This window comes from Mustelus asterias, chromosome 1, assembly GCF_964213995.1.
Source record: "Mustelus asterias chromosome 1, sMusAst1.hap1.1, whole genome shotgun sequence".
Classification (NCBI taxonomy): Eukaryota; Metazoa; Chordata; class Chondrichthyes; order Carcharhiniformes; family Triakidae; genus Mustelus; species Mustelus asterias.
In genome coordinates this window covers 114,575,286-114,588,292 of record NC_135801.1, presented here as the reverse complement: position 1 = coordinate 114,588,292, position 13,007 = coordinate 114,575,286, and the positions used below count along the sequence as shown (strand labels likewise).

General features: G+C 38.8%; 2 protein-coding genes across 14 annotated transcripts in view; one reads left to right on the top strand and one right to left on the bottom strand.

The window, feature by feature from the left end:
- lnx1 (ligand of numb-protein X 1) overlaps positions 1-1,379 on the top strand; it is a 204,497-nt gene extending 203,118 nt beyond the window's left edge. For all 4 annotated transcript variants that reach the window (XM_078217216.1, XM_078217214.1, XM_078217217.1 and 1 more), the window contains one exon: positions 735-1,379. In XM_078217216.1, coding sequence (XP_078073342.1) covers positions 735-870 — 136 coding nt within the window. In that variant the 3' untranslated portion in view covers positions 871-1,379. The remainder of the gene's footprint in view (positions 1-734) is intronic.
- A 545-nt stretch (positions 1,380-1,924) lies between these two features.
- The window catches only part of fip1l1a (FIP1 like 1a (S. cerevisiae)), a 75,516-nt gene continuing 64,433 nt past the window's right edge, over positions 1,925-13,007 (bottom strand). For 5 of the 10 annotated variants that reach the window (XM_078217242.1, XM_078217219.1, XM_078217234.1 and 2 more), the window contains 2 exons: positions 3,259-3,414; positions 1,925-2,307 (listed from right to left, as the gene is read on the bottom strand). In XM_078217242.1, the coding sequence (XP_078073368.1) occupies positions 2,160-2,307; positions 3,259-3,414 (304 nt within the window). In that variant the 3' untranslated portion in view covers positions 1,925-2,159. The remainder of the gene's footprint in view (positions 2,308-3,258; positions 3,415-13,007) is intronic. The other 5 variants (XM_078217250.1, XM_078217221.1, XM_078217225.1 and 2 more) reach the window with 1 other exon arrangement.

Sequence of the window (13,007 nt, the reverse complement as noted above, 5' to 3'; positions counted from 1 at the left end):
ACCTCGTCACTGAAGTTGGACAGAGGTAATGTTTTCACCCGTTTGTTAGTCTGTAAACAACACATCACAAAATCTAATGGATGATTTCAATAAAATTTGGTACATAGATAGGGTATAGCTCAAGAAAGAATGGATTAACTTTTGACAAAGGTGCAAGTCCGGATCCTGAAACTTTTTAAAGGTTTATGATAACATTGAGCAAAAGGGCAAATTTACATTTTTTTAAAAAAAGGATGTTGTGGATTGTTTTATTTAAATGTTGGTTATTTTTGAATGTTGTGGATTATCTCAGCAACTGTGGTGGAAATTGTCACAACAATCAAAATGTGAGTAGAGTTTTCAGAGCAGATTGTTGGATGTGGATTGACCTGAAGCTTCTTCAGTGAGATGGAAGCCCTTTAGAAAAGGATTTATTTTCTCAACTTTGTAGGTACAGAATATTAACAAAGCAGGGAAAAGCCTCCAGGAAGAATTGGGCAATTGGATAACAAGTTAGCACAGCATTGTGGAGATATGCACGCTACTGAGCGCAATCTTCACTTGTTACGTTGTAGAGGAAAAACCTCATTTGATAACCTACAAAATATACCTCCATATCAGAACTGGAAACATTGATAGCCTACAGGTGGCCTTCTCATCTAAATTGCTGGTATATGATTGAGGGAAGTTGAATAAAATTTAACACTAACCAACTAAGAGACATTGTGTAAATCTATGCTGTCTTGTCATTGCAGGTGTGGAGATATGATTTTGGCCGTCAGTGGAAGGAGTACCTCTGGAATTAGTCATCCCTGTCTGGTGAAGATGCTCAAGGAAGCAAGAGGAAAAGTTATGCTCACTGTGGCATCCTGGCCTGGCAGCCGTCTCTAAATTAGCTTACAGCAACTTGGTTTTCATGAAAATAAAAAAGTCAAGGCTACAGACTCAGGATAGAGGCACTAGTATTGACATGACAATGTAATTCTTACAAGTTATAAAACCTTACTTAGAGTTCTGTGGTGTTCCTTTAATTTTTAAATTATATATTTTTTGAAGAAAAAGTCTACACTAGTTTAAGAGCTCAAAGGAGTTGGATATTTCAAAAGAATTATAGAATTCAAAAATGCATCAATGCACCTCAGAATGTGCAATTTTAAACTAGCTGAATGCGACTGAAATACCAATGCATTTTGGATTACAATAAACTTAAATTTGTCGGTGAATGCATTCTCTGCAACTACTGTTTAACAAAATGGCATAGCATAAACTTCCAGTAGAATCAGATGTCAGTGAACAATGAGGAACTTTTTATTTACTTTGCAAAAATAACTGGTGCGAGAGTGGCTTTTGCTACAGTAAATCTTATGACTTCTGTTAAATAAATAATCTTTTAGATGGTTAATCACGTGACTGGAAAATGTTGTGGTAAATATTCTTCGAGCATCCTTGAAGTAGTATTTCTCCCTGCTCTACCTGAATGGCAAATATGGTGGCCATATCAATTTGTTGTACTTTCAGGAAGTAGGTTATCATATTTACTTGTACTTATTTACTAATGATTCCCATTGCCATTATTTTACAGTACTGGTGAAATTTGTTACATGATTTGTACTTCCAAATGCATTGTCAGGGAGATTACAGATGTATACTGAAGTGTTGCCCTAAATAGCAATTGAAATATCTACGTATTCCCTTAGTCAGCATGCATTCAACAAAAAGACCAATTATAATAATTCCAGAGGTGCTGCGGGAACCTGCAGCACAAAATGTACCATTACTTTTGTACTTGGACACAACCCACCAAGATGCCAGGAGGAAATAAGAGGACAACAAGGACAAGTAGCAAACTTGCTTAGCAACTGGTACAGTCAAATAGGAATATCCTGCATAGGATCTTCAGGAATGCTAAATCTCCAATCAACAATTGTTAAAAGTAAAACATCCATTTTTAAACAAAAAAAACAAATTTTATTAATCTTCAATAAACTAATACAAACATTGTAATTATGTTTTAATAACATAGTAGATGCTTAAAAGCACCACATACTTCAACAGTCTTTTGAAATAATTCTGCAGAAATTCCGTTTTGTAGGTTACCATCACCTGAATGATTTCAAGCATTTCCAATATTTTCATTTCCTTTATCAGCAATGTAAGCTAATAGGCAAGGACCCAGCGATCTAATTACTGCTAGCAGCTTCACTAGGCTCTGGTTCCTGGGAAACTTCCTCGCTGGTTTCTTTATCTTCCTTGCTTCGCTTAGATTTCTTATGCTTGTGTCGTTTGTGGCCGTCCACTTCTTCACTGTCATGGCGCCGTCTGCTGCTGCTATAAGACATGTTATTATTGTCACTGTGATCTATGACAGGAGGTAGCTATCGTTCAAATTATGCATTTCACACAGATCACACTTTCTATGAGATAATAGGATGCGGATTAAATCCACAAATTTCAGAGTGCTAGTCTACTTGACAACAAAAGGATTAAGAGCTGGGACTGTCTGGAGCATGGTTCGAACTTAGTAACTGATGAATGAAATACAATTTCCAAATTGAAGCTGAAAGTCAGCAGCTTTGCCCACCAACTGCGAGTGATTGGAAAACCACTGGCATGATGCCTTCAGTTTTCACATACGTGGTACATGGGAACTCTGGCCACTATGATTTCATTTACCATTTCTTCTTTTAAAAGGGAATTAATCAGTATAGTGGATTAGACAGTGGCCTTCTAATGGCAGTGGGGTGACTCTGGATTCAAATCCAGTTCGACTAATGGGATGAAAGGAACCTCTGTTGGCTAAAAGAGTCCTACATGAATTGAGTTTGGGCACTTTCAATCCAGTTCCGAGTCAAAATACATCGACAGTATAAAACTAATTCTGAAGAATTTCCCTTAAAAACAATTTCCCTTAAAAAGAATGGTTGCAGTGAGAAGGGGGGAAAAAGGCATACTTTGTAGTAGAGGATAGTTCAGATTAGGGGCACCTTAACATTGCATCTGGTTGTACCGTAACCTGGAAATCCATCAAGTGGGAAGGATTTTGATCCATGTCACCAACATTCCTCACCTTGATTGGCATAGAAATAAGGCAAACCATGATTTCAATCAGTATTTTAGCACCATATTTGGTTGCAAATATTTTTGTGCTTTTCTTGTTTGTTCATCCCCAGATGCATAAGAATTCTGAGCTGCAGGATGGGAGTACTATGCACTTTAAAGAATATTTTAAAATTCGTGGGTTTATTGGAAGCAGCAATTTGGTGACTAAATTTTTGTTACCTTCTAGAAGATTTGTGTCTCCCCTCTTCCTTGTCCCGGTGTCGGCGTTCTTTGTGACGATCTTCTTTTTCCCTGCTAACTTTATCCCGATGATGGTAATCACGATCATAGACTTTATCTGATGAGTAGTCTCTGTGCCGGTATCGACCTTCTTCACTGTGGGCACAGAAATAGAAAGAAAATGTTATGCCTTGATATACTTACGACTTTCAAGCAAGACAGGGAAGACAAATGTTCTTTTAAATGTCTCTCCCTATTCACCACACGCTATCCAAATGCTTTCTTAAGCAGTATTTTCCAATTTCTATCAAACATGTATACTGCTCACTCCATAGCTGGTTAAGTTATACTTTTATTGGGCTGAGATAGTTCATTTACTTGCATTCATTAAAATCTGCTCAGAAAACTAAAATGACTATCAAAGGCCAAAATCCACAAATTCAGGCTTTTAACATGCTGAGGCAATCAAAACCTTTCAGATGGATTCAGTTATACTTCGGGGATCAAGTCAAAACAAATATTGTTAGTAGAATAGAAAAAAGTCATAGTTGATGTTACATTGATAGACAATACTCTACCAACATTCCATCCACCAATCATACCAAGCTAGACAGGCATATTAAAATTAACAGCCCCTTTTTCAGATTCCGTTGCCAAGTCAGATGTATTTGCAATATTTCTTAAAGAAGCAAAACTGTTGGGCTACACCTTGTGCCTTTTTTAAAAAGGCGAGGTCTTGACTAAAATGGCCCAAAGACGACAAATCAATTTGCTGATTAAAGTCTTTTTGAAAGCCACGTTGTTGAAGCAGATAGAAAAGCAAAATGAAGCATATTTATGCAACCTGCCCAGCAGCAACATTGCACTGCTATAAACGATCAAGTCAATAAACTTGTATTCAAAGAGTAAATGTCGTCAAGTCCATGATTTTAGATGGGGACACTGCAATATCATAAGAAATAGGAGCAGGAGTAGGCCATTTGGTCCACCCAGCCTGCTCCACTATTCAACAAGATCACGGCGAATCTGATTGTGGCCTCAACTCCAATTTCCTGCCTGTCCACCATAATCCCTGACTTTCTTGTCAATCACAAATCTATCTGCCTCTGCCCGGAGTACATTCACTGACTCAGGCTCCACTGCTCTCCAGGGAATAGAATTCCCCAGGCTAACAACCCTCGGATTGAAGAAATTCCTCCTCAGCGTAGTCTTAAGTGGGAGACCCATTATTTTTAAAGACACATTTAAGAGATGACAAACATATTTTAAAAGACTATTTGAAAAGGACTATGAAGTACGTAGTCCCCAGGGTCCAGATGGTCAACTCTGGTCAAAATTCTGCAATTCCAGAAATGGTAGTGTGGCTATGACTCATAGAAAGTAAAACATGCTTCAGATATCAAGAATGCTCAGTGTTTGACTGGTGAAGGAAGATGAACTTGTAGGAGGAAGCTTGCTTAGAAATAACATATGGCTTTAAGCATTTACAAAAAAGCTGCCAAAGCTATAAGGAAGCCAAGAGAAGCAGTCAACAGCATTCCAACACTCGCTGGAAAGGCATTTCCTCAATTTGCAAAATCAAATCCTTTATATATTTCCTATGACAAATGGTTGTAGTAATATTTAGTCATTAATACATTTATTAGACATTAGATCATTAGTGTTGACAGGAAGACAATGGTTTACTGATAATGAAGCATCTTAATGCTGGCAATAGAATGACATTTCAACTTTCTCTGGCGGAAATGAAAACTCATTAGTTAGGGTGGCATAAAAAAGTGGAAGAAAATATTGAAATCATTCACTGAAAGATGCAAATCTCAGAGCAAAATGTCAAGTTACAATAGTTAAAGGTGATAAAAAAAAGGAAACAGATCAAGATCAAATATGGTCTCAATACTATTATCATTATAGGTTTAATAGCCATAAAGAAGAAAAAAACATTGCACACGACAAAGGCCGGATCTTCTTCTGCATGCACCTGCTTGCAGCAAATAACAATTGTAAGAATTCTGGTCACAAATGTTTTGTGATTGGATTACTTTCACTATCTGAACAAGCCACTTTTTGATGTTTGGCTGCGATTTTCAAAAGGTGTGCTCATCTTGTGTATAGGATGGACAGGTCAGAGGATCTCTGGTGAGTTTGTTCCTGGGCTTGGCTGAACCCTACTTTACTTTAGAAAACAATACTTTATACAGTCGGCTGGCATCAGGCAAAGCCCTCTGTCACTCAAACTACAAGGATCTCCTAAGATAAAAGCAAATTACTGTGGATGTTGAAATTTGAAACGAAAACAGAAAATGATGGAAAATCTTAGTAGGTCTGACAGCATCTGTGGAGAGAGAACAGAGCTAATGTTTAGAGTCTGGATGACTCTTTGCCAGAGCTCAGATTACAAGGATCTCCACCTGTTTTGCCAACAACTGTGCCAATTAAAGGCAGACTTCTCTTATTCAAATGTTAACATCTGGTAAACTTAAAATAACTTAAGTATGGATTGTCATACTCAATACAACACACTGTCAACCAGTTGCAGAAAGGTTCAAGAAATTTGACAAATACCATACTGCCATTCTCGATGGTAACCTGAATGTATACCAAAGATCTAAACATGAGTAAGCAATAAGAGACTTTGCTGAGCAATCTTTCTGTGACTGAGATATATAGCTTTGGTTGCACAATGTAGTACGTCAGGACACAGCGCATGTTCTGATCCTTACCACTGTTCCGTAGTCTAGAACAGACAGACGTTTGCTGATCATTGTAATTTGAAAATCTACTGAAACAAATACCACATGATTGACATTGAGCAAAAGTATTAAATACATTATAAAAAGATGGAAATATTTGCAATAGTACTTAGCCATGCTGTCAATTCCAAAACTTCAATCTCACTTAGATTATTCAATTATATTTTCAGCCCATCTTCCACATATTTAAAACAGAAGCATAACCTTTTTCTCATCCTTCCCGAAACCATTTCAAGTTATTGACAATCATCTGTACCTTGAACAAGTTGCCACTCCATGACTTGTACCTGGGTGATGCATATTAATCAGCGCCAGAAACTGTCCATTCCAGATGTGACAACATCAATTCTCCTTTCAGTGGTAGAAATGAATTTTTAACTTGATAACTTCAACTTCAAATTTTTATTGTTCGAATCTTTCCGCTTTCTAAATCGTGTCGTCTTTAGGTGCTCTTAAAACAAAGTTTTGGTGACCTGTCTTAATATCTCCTTTGTTGCTCAGTGTGAAAATTTTGTCTGATAACCACTTCTGTGAAGTGTTAGAAATGTTTTTGTTGTTATTGTGTTGGTGGCTTTATGACTGGTAATTAATTTGAGGTGCTCCTTTTCCATTTCAGTTTGCTTTTCCTTTGTGACTGTTTATGGGCCTTCACTCTCCAGCTCCTCATTTATATCTGGCCACATGGCATTTGTATCTCAACTTCCTTCTTGTTGGTATTGCTTCCAGGTCATTTCTTATTATCCACGAAAAATACAATTGATGCAAACTCTTTTCAAATATTCTTAAAAACAATTAGATTCCGGAGGTCTTTTAAAGAAATTATAAATTTCCTTACCATACTTCTTGTAGGTCAAATATTATCACACTATCCATCTACATTTGAGTAAGTCAGAAAATATGAAACCAATACCCACCAACTATTAAATGTTTGGGGTACTTCTGCAAATGTGATCTGAAATTAATATTTTGAAATTATTTTGTAATGCACTATTGTCACCCTCTAGCTACATAATCTTTTAGGGTTGTACCAAACTTTAAGACCAGGAATGACCAATTATAGAAGTCGACTATCCGATATAGTACAACACAACGCAGCCTGTGGTCAGATAACAATGCTGCGATGATGTGATGCCAATCTCAGCTCATCTGCTGTTGAAATCTTCATTCATGCCTTCATTACTTATATTCCAGTGCTTTTGGTTGGTCTTCCAAATTCTTTCCTCCTTAAACTTGACATCAGCACGAATTCTGCAGGCTGTGTCTTAACTCGCAACAAGTCCTCTTACCCTATTAGCCCTGTGTTCACTGGCCTACACTAGAACCAGATCAATGTCTCAATTTTAAAACTCTCATCCTTGTTTTCCAATCCCTCCAAATCCCTCTCCCTATTTCTAATCCCTTCCAGCCCTATAACCTCCAAAGATTTCTGGCCTCTTATGCATCCCCAATTTTAATCGCTCCACCATAGGTGGTCATGCTTTCAGTTACCTAGGCCCCGAGCTCTGGAATATCCTCCCTGCACCTCTCTACCTCATTTTCCTCCTTTAAGGCACTCCTTAAAAAGTACCTCTTTGACCAAGCTTTTGGTCACCAGACCTAATCTCTCCATATGGTTCAGTGACATATTTTGATTTATAATGCTCCTGCATTGCACATTGGGATGTTTCATTATGTTAAAGGCTTTATACAAATATAAGTTGTTGCTGATGAGCAGCAGTGATTGTACTGCCAATCAACTACTGTATTAAAATATGGGTGAAAAGATGCAAGTAACTAGAAAGTTTTCCACCATCACCTTGGAATCAATTACACTGAACGCATAGTAAACTGCAGACATTTTTTGTAATGATAAAAGTGATGTTTTGTGAAACACATTAACAAAATAGAAAGCACTCACTGGTGTGCCCAGCTAGAAAATCAAAATACTGTGAAGGTGAAAGTAGAATACTGTGGAGGTTGAAGATTTGAAATACAAACAAAGTGCTGGAAAAACTCAGCAGGTTTCACGGTCTCTGTGGAGAGAGAAACAGAATTAACGTTTTGAGTTCAATATGGTTCTTCTTTGGTATTGTGAAGGTAGTTAACTATTAGTCAGTGTCTCTTCATTTGATGAAAATCAGCAGTTCAGCTATCAGTGTTGAGAGCTAAAGAGAGTCACAGATGGGAGACTAATTTTTGTTGTAAACTGTGCAATATGATCTTTGCCTAGTGTATTAAACCTTCACAAATACCATACAAATTAAGACTATATGAAAGTTGATCCTATCCCTGACCATTCCTCGACTGTGTGACATCATTTTGAAAGAACTGCTTTTTGAAGGGGGAATTGTGGCTGCTTTTGCAGTAATCCATTAACTGGAAACACCACGAGTGACGCTGAGTAGGGGCTATGTGGCAGTAAAAAGACTAAACCTTGTTATGTTAGAGTGTAGCAAAGTTTGAAGCTTACAGTGTCTCAAAATTAAAATATCAACGTGTAAAGCCTTCTGCTTTAGTTTTTAAATTATTTTCCCACCCACCTTTCTCTCTACCTCCCCCATTCTGCCCTGCTACAATCTCAAAAAGCCAACAATGTGAAATGAGCAGGGTGCATGCCCAAGGCAACAAAGTCCAAAATCTTAATAGGTCAAAGTGAAGTCAAAGTTCCTGGGAATGTTTGAAATATCCTCGATAAATGCATCTATTCTGACAGCAGCTCAATGTGGGCTCTGAATTAACCTCTCCAAAAAACAACACAAGTTTGTAGTCTTCACAGCTTGCAAACAGACCATTTGCAGCTCAGTGCTATGAAGTAGTTACATTAATACCATGCATCTGGGTGAGGTTATATAAAGCGTACTACATACACCTCCCCCAGCCACAATTCCATTGCTTTTTGGCAAAAAATTTCAAATTGTACACGCTCCATCCAAATGTGTCACTACATTCCTGCAGACATTTCTCGAAGGGTCTGGGGTATGCAATGATTTACAGAAAATGTTTTTACATGGAATATACGCAGATTCACTTTAGATATTTTTACTTCATAAGTGCTACAGTTTACGAATGAAAAATATACCTTTCGGATTCATTAATCCCTAACACCCATCTCCAGTTTAGAGGCAATTTCTTTCTCTAGAGTACCCCACCTCCTCAGTTAACAGAAAGAAGTCTCACAATACCAGGTTAAAGTCCAACAAGTTTATTTGGAATCACGAGCTTTCGGAGCACTGCTCCTTCATCAGGTGAGAAGAGGTAGGTTCACAAACACAGCATACAAGTGAAACTACCTCCACTCACCTGATGAAGGAGCAGTGTTCCGAAAGCTCGTGATTCCAAATAAACCAGTTGGACTTTAACCTGGTGTTGTGAGACTTCTTACTGTGCCTACCCCAGTCCAACGCCAGCATCTCCACCTCTCAGTTAACAGAGGCACTTAACATACCACATGCCATCTCACCCACAGAGACACACTGTTTCCACGTTTATCTGTTGTCAGTGTCATCCCAGCCTCATTCACTGCCTGCCAATTTGCTCAGAATCAGGCTCTGTACTGTAGATGGGAAATTCCAATTTTGATACGAGATCAGTAATTTTCACTTGTGGCATGCAACATGGAGCTTATATTTTCTACCTTCCTACCCTTCAAACCTTTGCTATAAGACAGGAGCCAATCAAATTTTGTAAAATTAGACCCTCTCAAAGTACAAATTTGAATTTCTGAAATGGTATTATGGAGAACCTCTCAAGCACTCTCTTTGAAATTGTTTGAAACCATTCAGATCCAATACATAAAGCAGCATTTTGACACTATAAAAATGGAACAATATTACTGATGCTTTAGATTTTTGGATATAGTGCAAGTTCAAATATGTCATTCAGCCCCCTCAAGTCTGTCACACCATACATTCAATTTGATCACGATAGATTTGTACCTCAACTTCATTGCACTCATCCTGGTTCCACATCTTTTGAAAGTCTATTGATTCCACCCAGTAGCCACAGCTGTTTGGGTAAGTGAGTTCCAGATTTCTACTTCCCTTTGTGTGGAAAATGCCCGATTCCACTCTTAAATGGCTAGTTCTAATTTTGTTGTGCCCCTTTTTCTGGATTCTTCCAACTGAGGAAATAAGTTTCTCCGTAGCTACCCTATTGAATCCTTTTATTAATTCAAACAGTCAACAGATCACCTTTCAATCTTTTAAATTCAAGGCAAAACAAAGCAATTTTATACAATCTGTTGTCAAAATATAACCCTTTTAAGCCAAATCTGCACTTTGCACACTCTTACGGCCAATATATCTCTCCTCAAATTCAGTACTCAAAACTGACAGAAGGACACCAGAGTTTGGAGGGGGGGGGCTGACAAAAAAACCTGCATAACTGATGAATCTTTTGCTTTCAACTGGAATTTTAACCTCCTTGGCATAGAGGCCAAAATCCATTAGCCCTTCTTCAAATATTATTTCACATATGTCTACATATAAAATATGACTGGTTCACTTCAACAACACTGCCCCCTGCAAAATCTGTTAAATATCTCAAAGTATCACTAAATACCAAAAGCCCATATTAATACCACCATACCCCAAGTTTCTTTGTTAATGATCCCAGAGCCCTCCCCAAAGATGATATTACTACTTGGCACATAGTGGGACAGCATGGAGTCATACTGGGTAGCACTGTTGCCTCAGTGCCATGGACCTGGGTTCGATTCCAGCCTTGGCCACTGTCTGTATGGAGTTTGCACGTTCTCCCTTTGTCTGCGTGGGTTTCATCTGGGTGCTCCGGTTTCCTCCCACAGTCGAAAGATGTGCAGGTCAGATGGATTGGCCATGCTAAATTGTCTCTATTTGTCCGAAGGTATGTCGGTTAGGTGGATTAGCCTTGGTAAATGCATGAGGTTACAGGGGTAGACATACAGGGTAAGATGCTCTTTTGGAGAGTAGATGCAGACTATGGGCCAAATGGCCTCTTTCTGCACTGTAAGAATTCTATGGTTCTACCTGTTCAAATAAAACCTTTAACTCATTGGACAATACTCTTATAAACGTGAACACTTCTTAATGACAGAGATATCAATTACTTCAACTTTTTCCAAGGAATCCAAATTTGCATCAAGGTTTCTATTTATCTTCCTTTGATGGACTTGTTCTTGCTGTCTGACAGTTGGTCCTCCTAGGTATGTTGTTGAATTTCCAAACTCAACAGCATTGGGCCTGCTCACAGATACCCAATGGGAAAGCTTACATTTTTTTTCCTTTGGGGAAACTTTCTTGGTTCCCACATTGCCACCCATCGACAAGAACAATATTGTATGCTTTTGTTAGCTGCTCTGTTGAGCAATAATGAGCTTTTTGGCTTGTTAGTCATGGCCTCAGGTTACCAGCCTGGGTCAAGGAACAGTATTTAAATTTTATCAATTGCAGCAGATAAAGATAGGAAGCATCAAGAGACTGGCTCAGTCGAGATAAGCATTGGAGAAAAGGGGAGAAATTGGAGCAAAAAGTCAAACAGAAACAAAAAAAAGCATTCAAGGAAAAATAGTGAAACCTGCTATTACTTACAAGTTCTCATCTCACCTATTAAACTGCAAATGCAGACATTAATCACTGACATTAGTCACTGAATAACATCCAGACCAGCAATTTCCACTGACTATTTTGCCACTGGAACTCGTGTCAAACACAGCCAAAATTTCCTCTTAGTAAGTTAAACACCACTGCTTCAGACACAATTGACTGAGAGTAATGAGACAGGAGATTCACTAGTTAGTGAACTTTGTTTTCGTATACAAGTAGCAATCGTAACTCTTTACATGGGGTTTGATTTTCCCCAAAACCTTTTAAAATAGTTGAAAAACATGAAAGCATTTCAGGTTTTAATCCCAAAACAGACTGCTCCATTTTAGGTTTACACGTATTTTGTCATCAGAATTTGGGTTGGATTTTGACTCAGGCTTCTGCTCTCACCATGAGAATCAAACATGTGATCTCAATATGCACGAGTGAGGCCGCCGGAGCAATTTTTCCAAGATGGCCTCCTAAATGACCGCCTCAGACTGGCTCCAGTGATGTCAACCTCAACAGGAGACCTGCAGCCTTGGCAGCTCCACCGTAAGAGGCGAACGTGCCGAGATAGGTCAGGGCCCACGAGGCCTCATTTGGCTGCACATCACTGAAAGAAAACAGACCGTAGGTTAAGTGGGATGATGGGGAAACCGCTCCTTACAGTCCCTGCTTTGCAGCGCAGAGCCTCTGGCTCTGATAGCCTGCCATAGACAGGCTGCCCACACTGAACTGGTGGCCTCTACACTCAGCAAGGTGTTACTTTACTGCCAGCAAAATGCAAGCTCTCCCTAAACAGATCCTTAGCTATGTAAATTGGTTGCCTGCCTCCTTGTGAGCAGGCGGCGATTCACTTCCTAGCCTGCTCACTGGGAAGTTCCCTGGCGGTGGGGACAGGTCACAAAGCTGTCCCAATGCATCTCCTGTTATTTTTTCTGGCTAAACAGCTGGCAAGCATGCCATCATGGGGCTGGGAAAATTCAGCCCCTTGACTCTCGTGTCTGAAAAATTATCACCTTGCCATTAATTCCTTTTAATGGCGTGTTTTGTGAGCATTCTTTAGGCTTCTAAAGGTAATGTTTTGGGGGAAAAAAAATAATCTAACCACTGATCATTGAAAATCAAAGGTTGCAAAATGCACCTTTGAGGCATTAGTGCAGTCATTTTAAGGCAGACATGATCCATTCTATACCTGCCAAAAAACTGCAGAGGCTCAACTCTATATCATGAATCTCATTTATTACCCTTAAAATACCTTGAATCCTGTTTCCCTCTTCCTAGTGTGCTCACTTCAGTAAAAGGAGACGATATCCTGAAGTTTCTGTATTAATCTTTCTATTTTACCTGACATCTGGAGCTCTTTTCCACCTTTTTCTCTTATTTCAAACCCAGCTTTTATGAATTAAGGGCCTCTTACTTTTCTTCCCCAAGACATGTGGCAGCAGCTCTG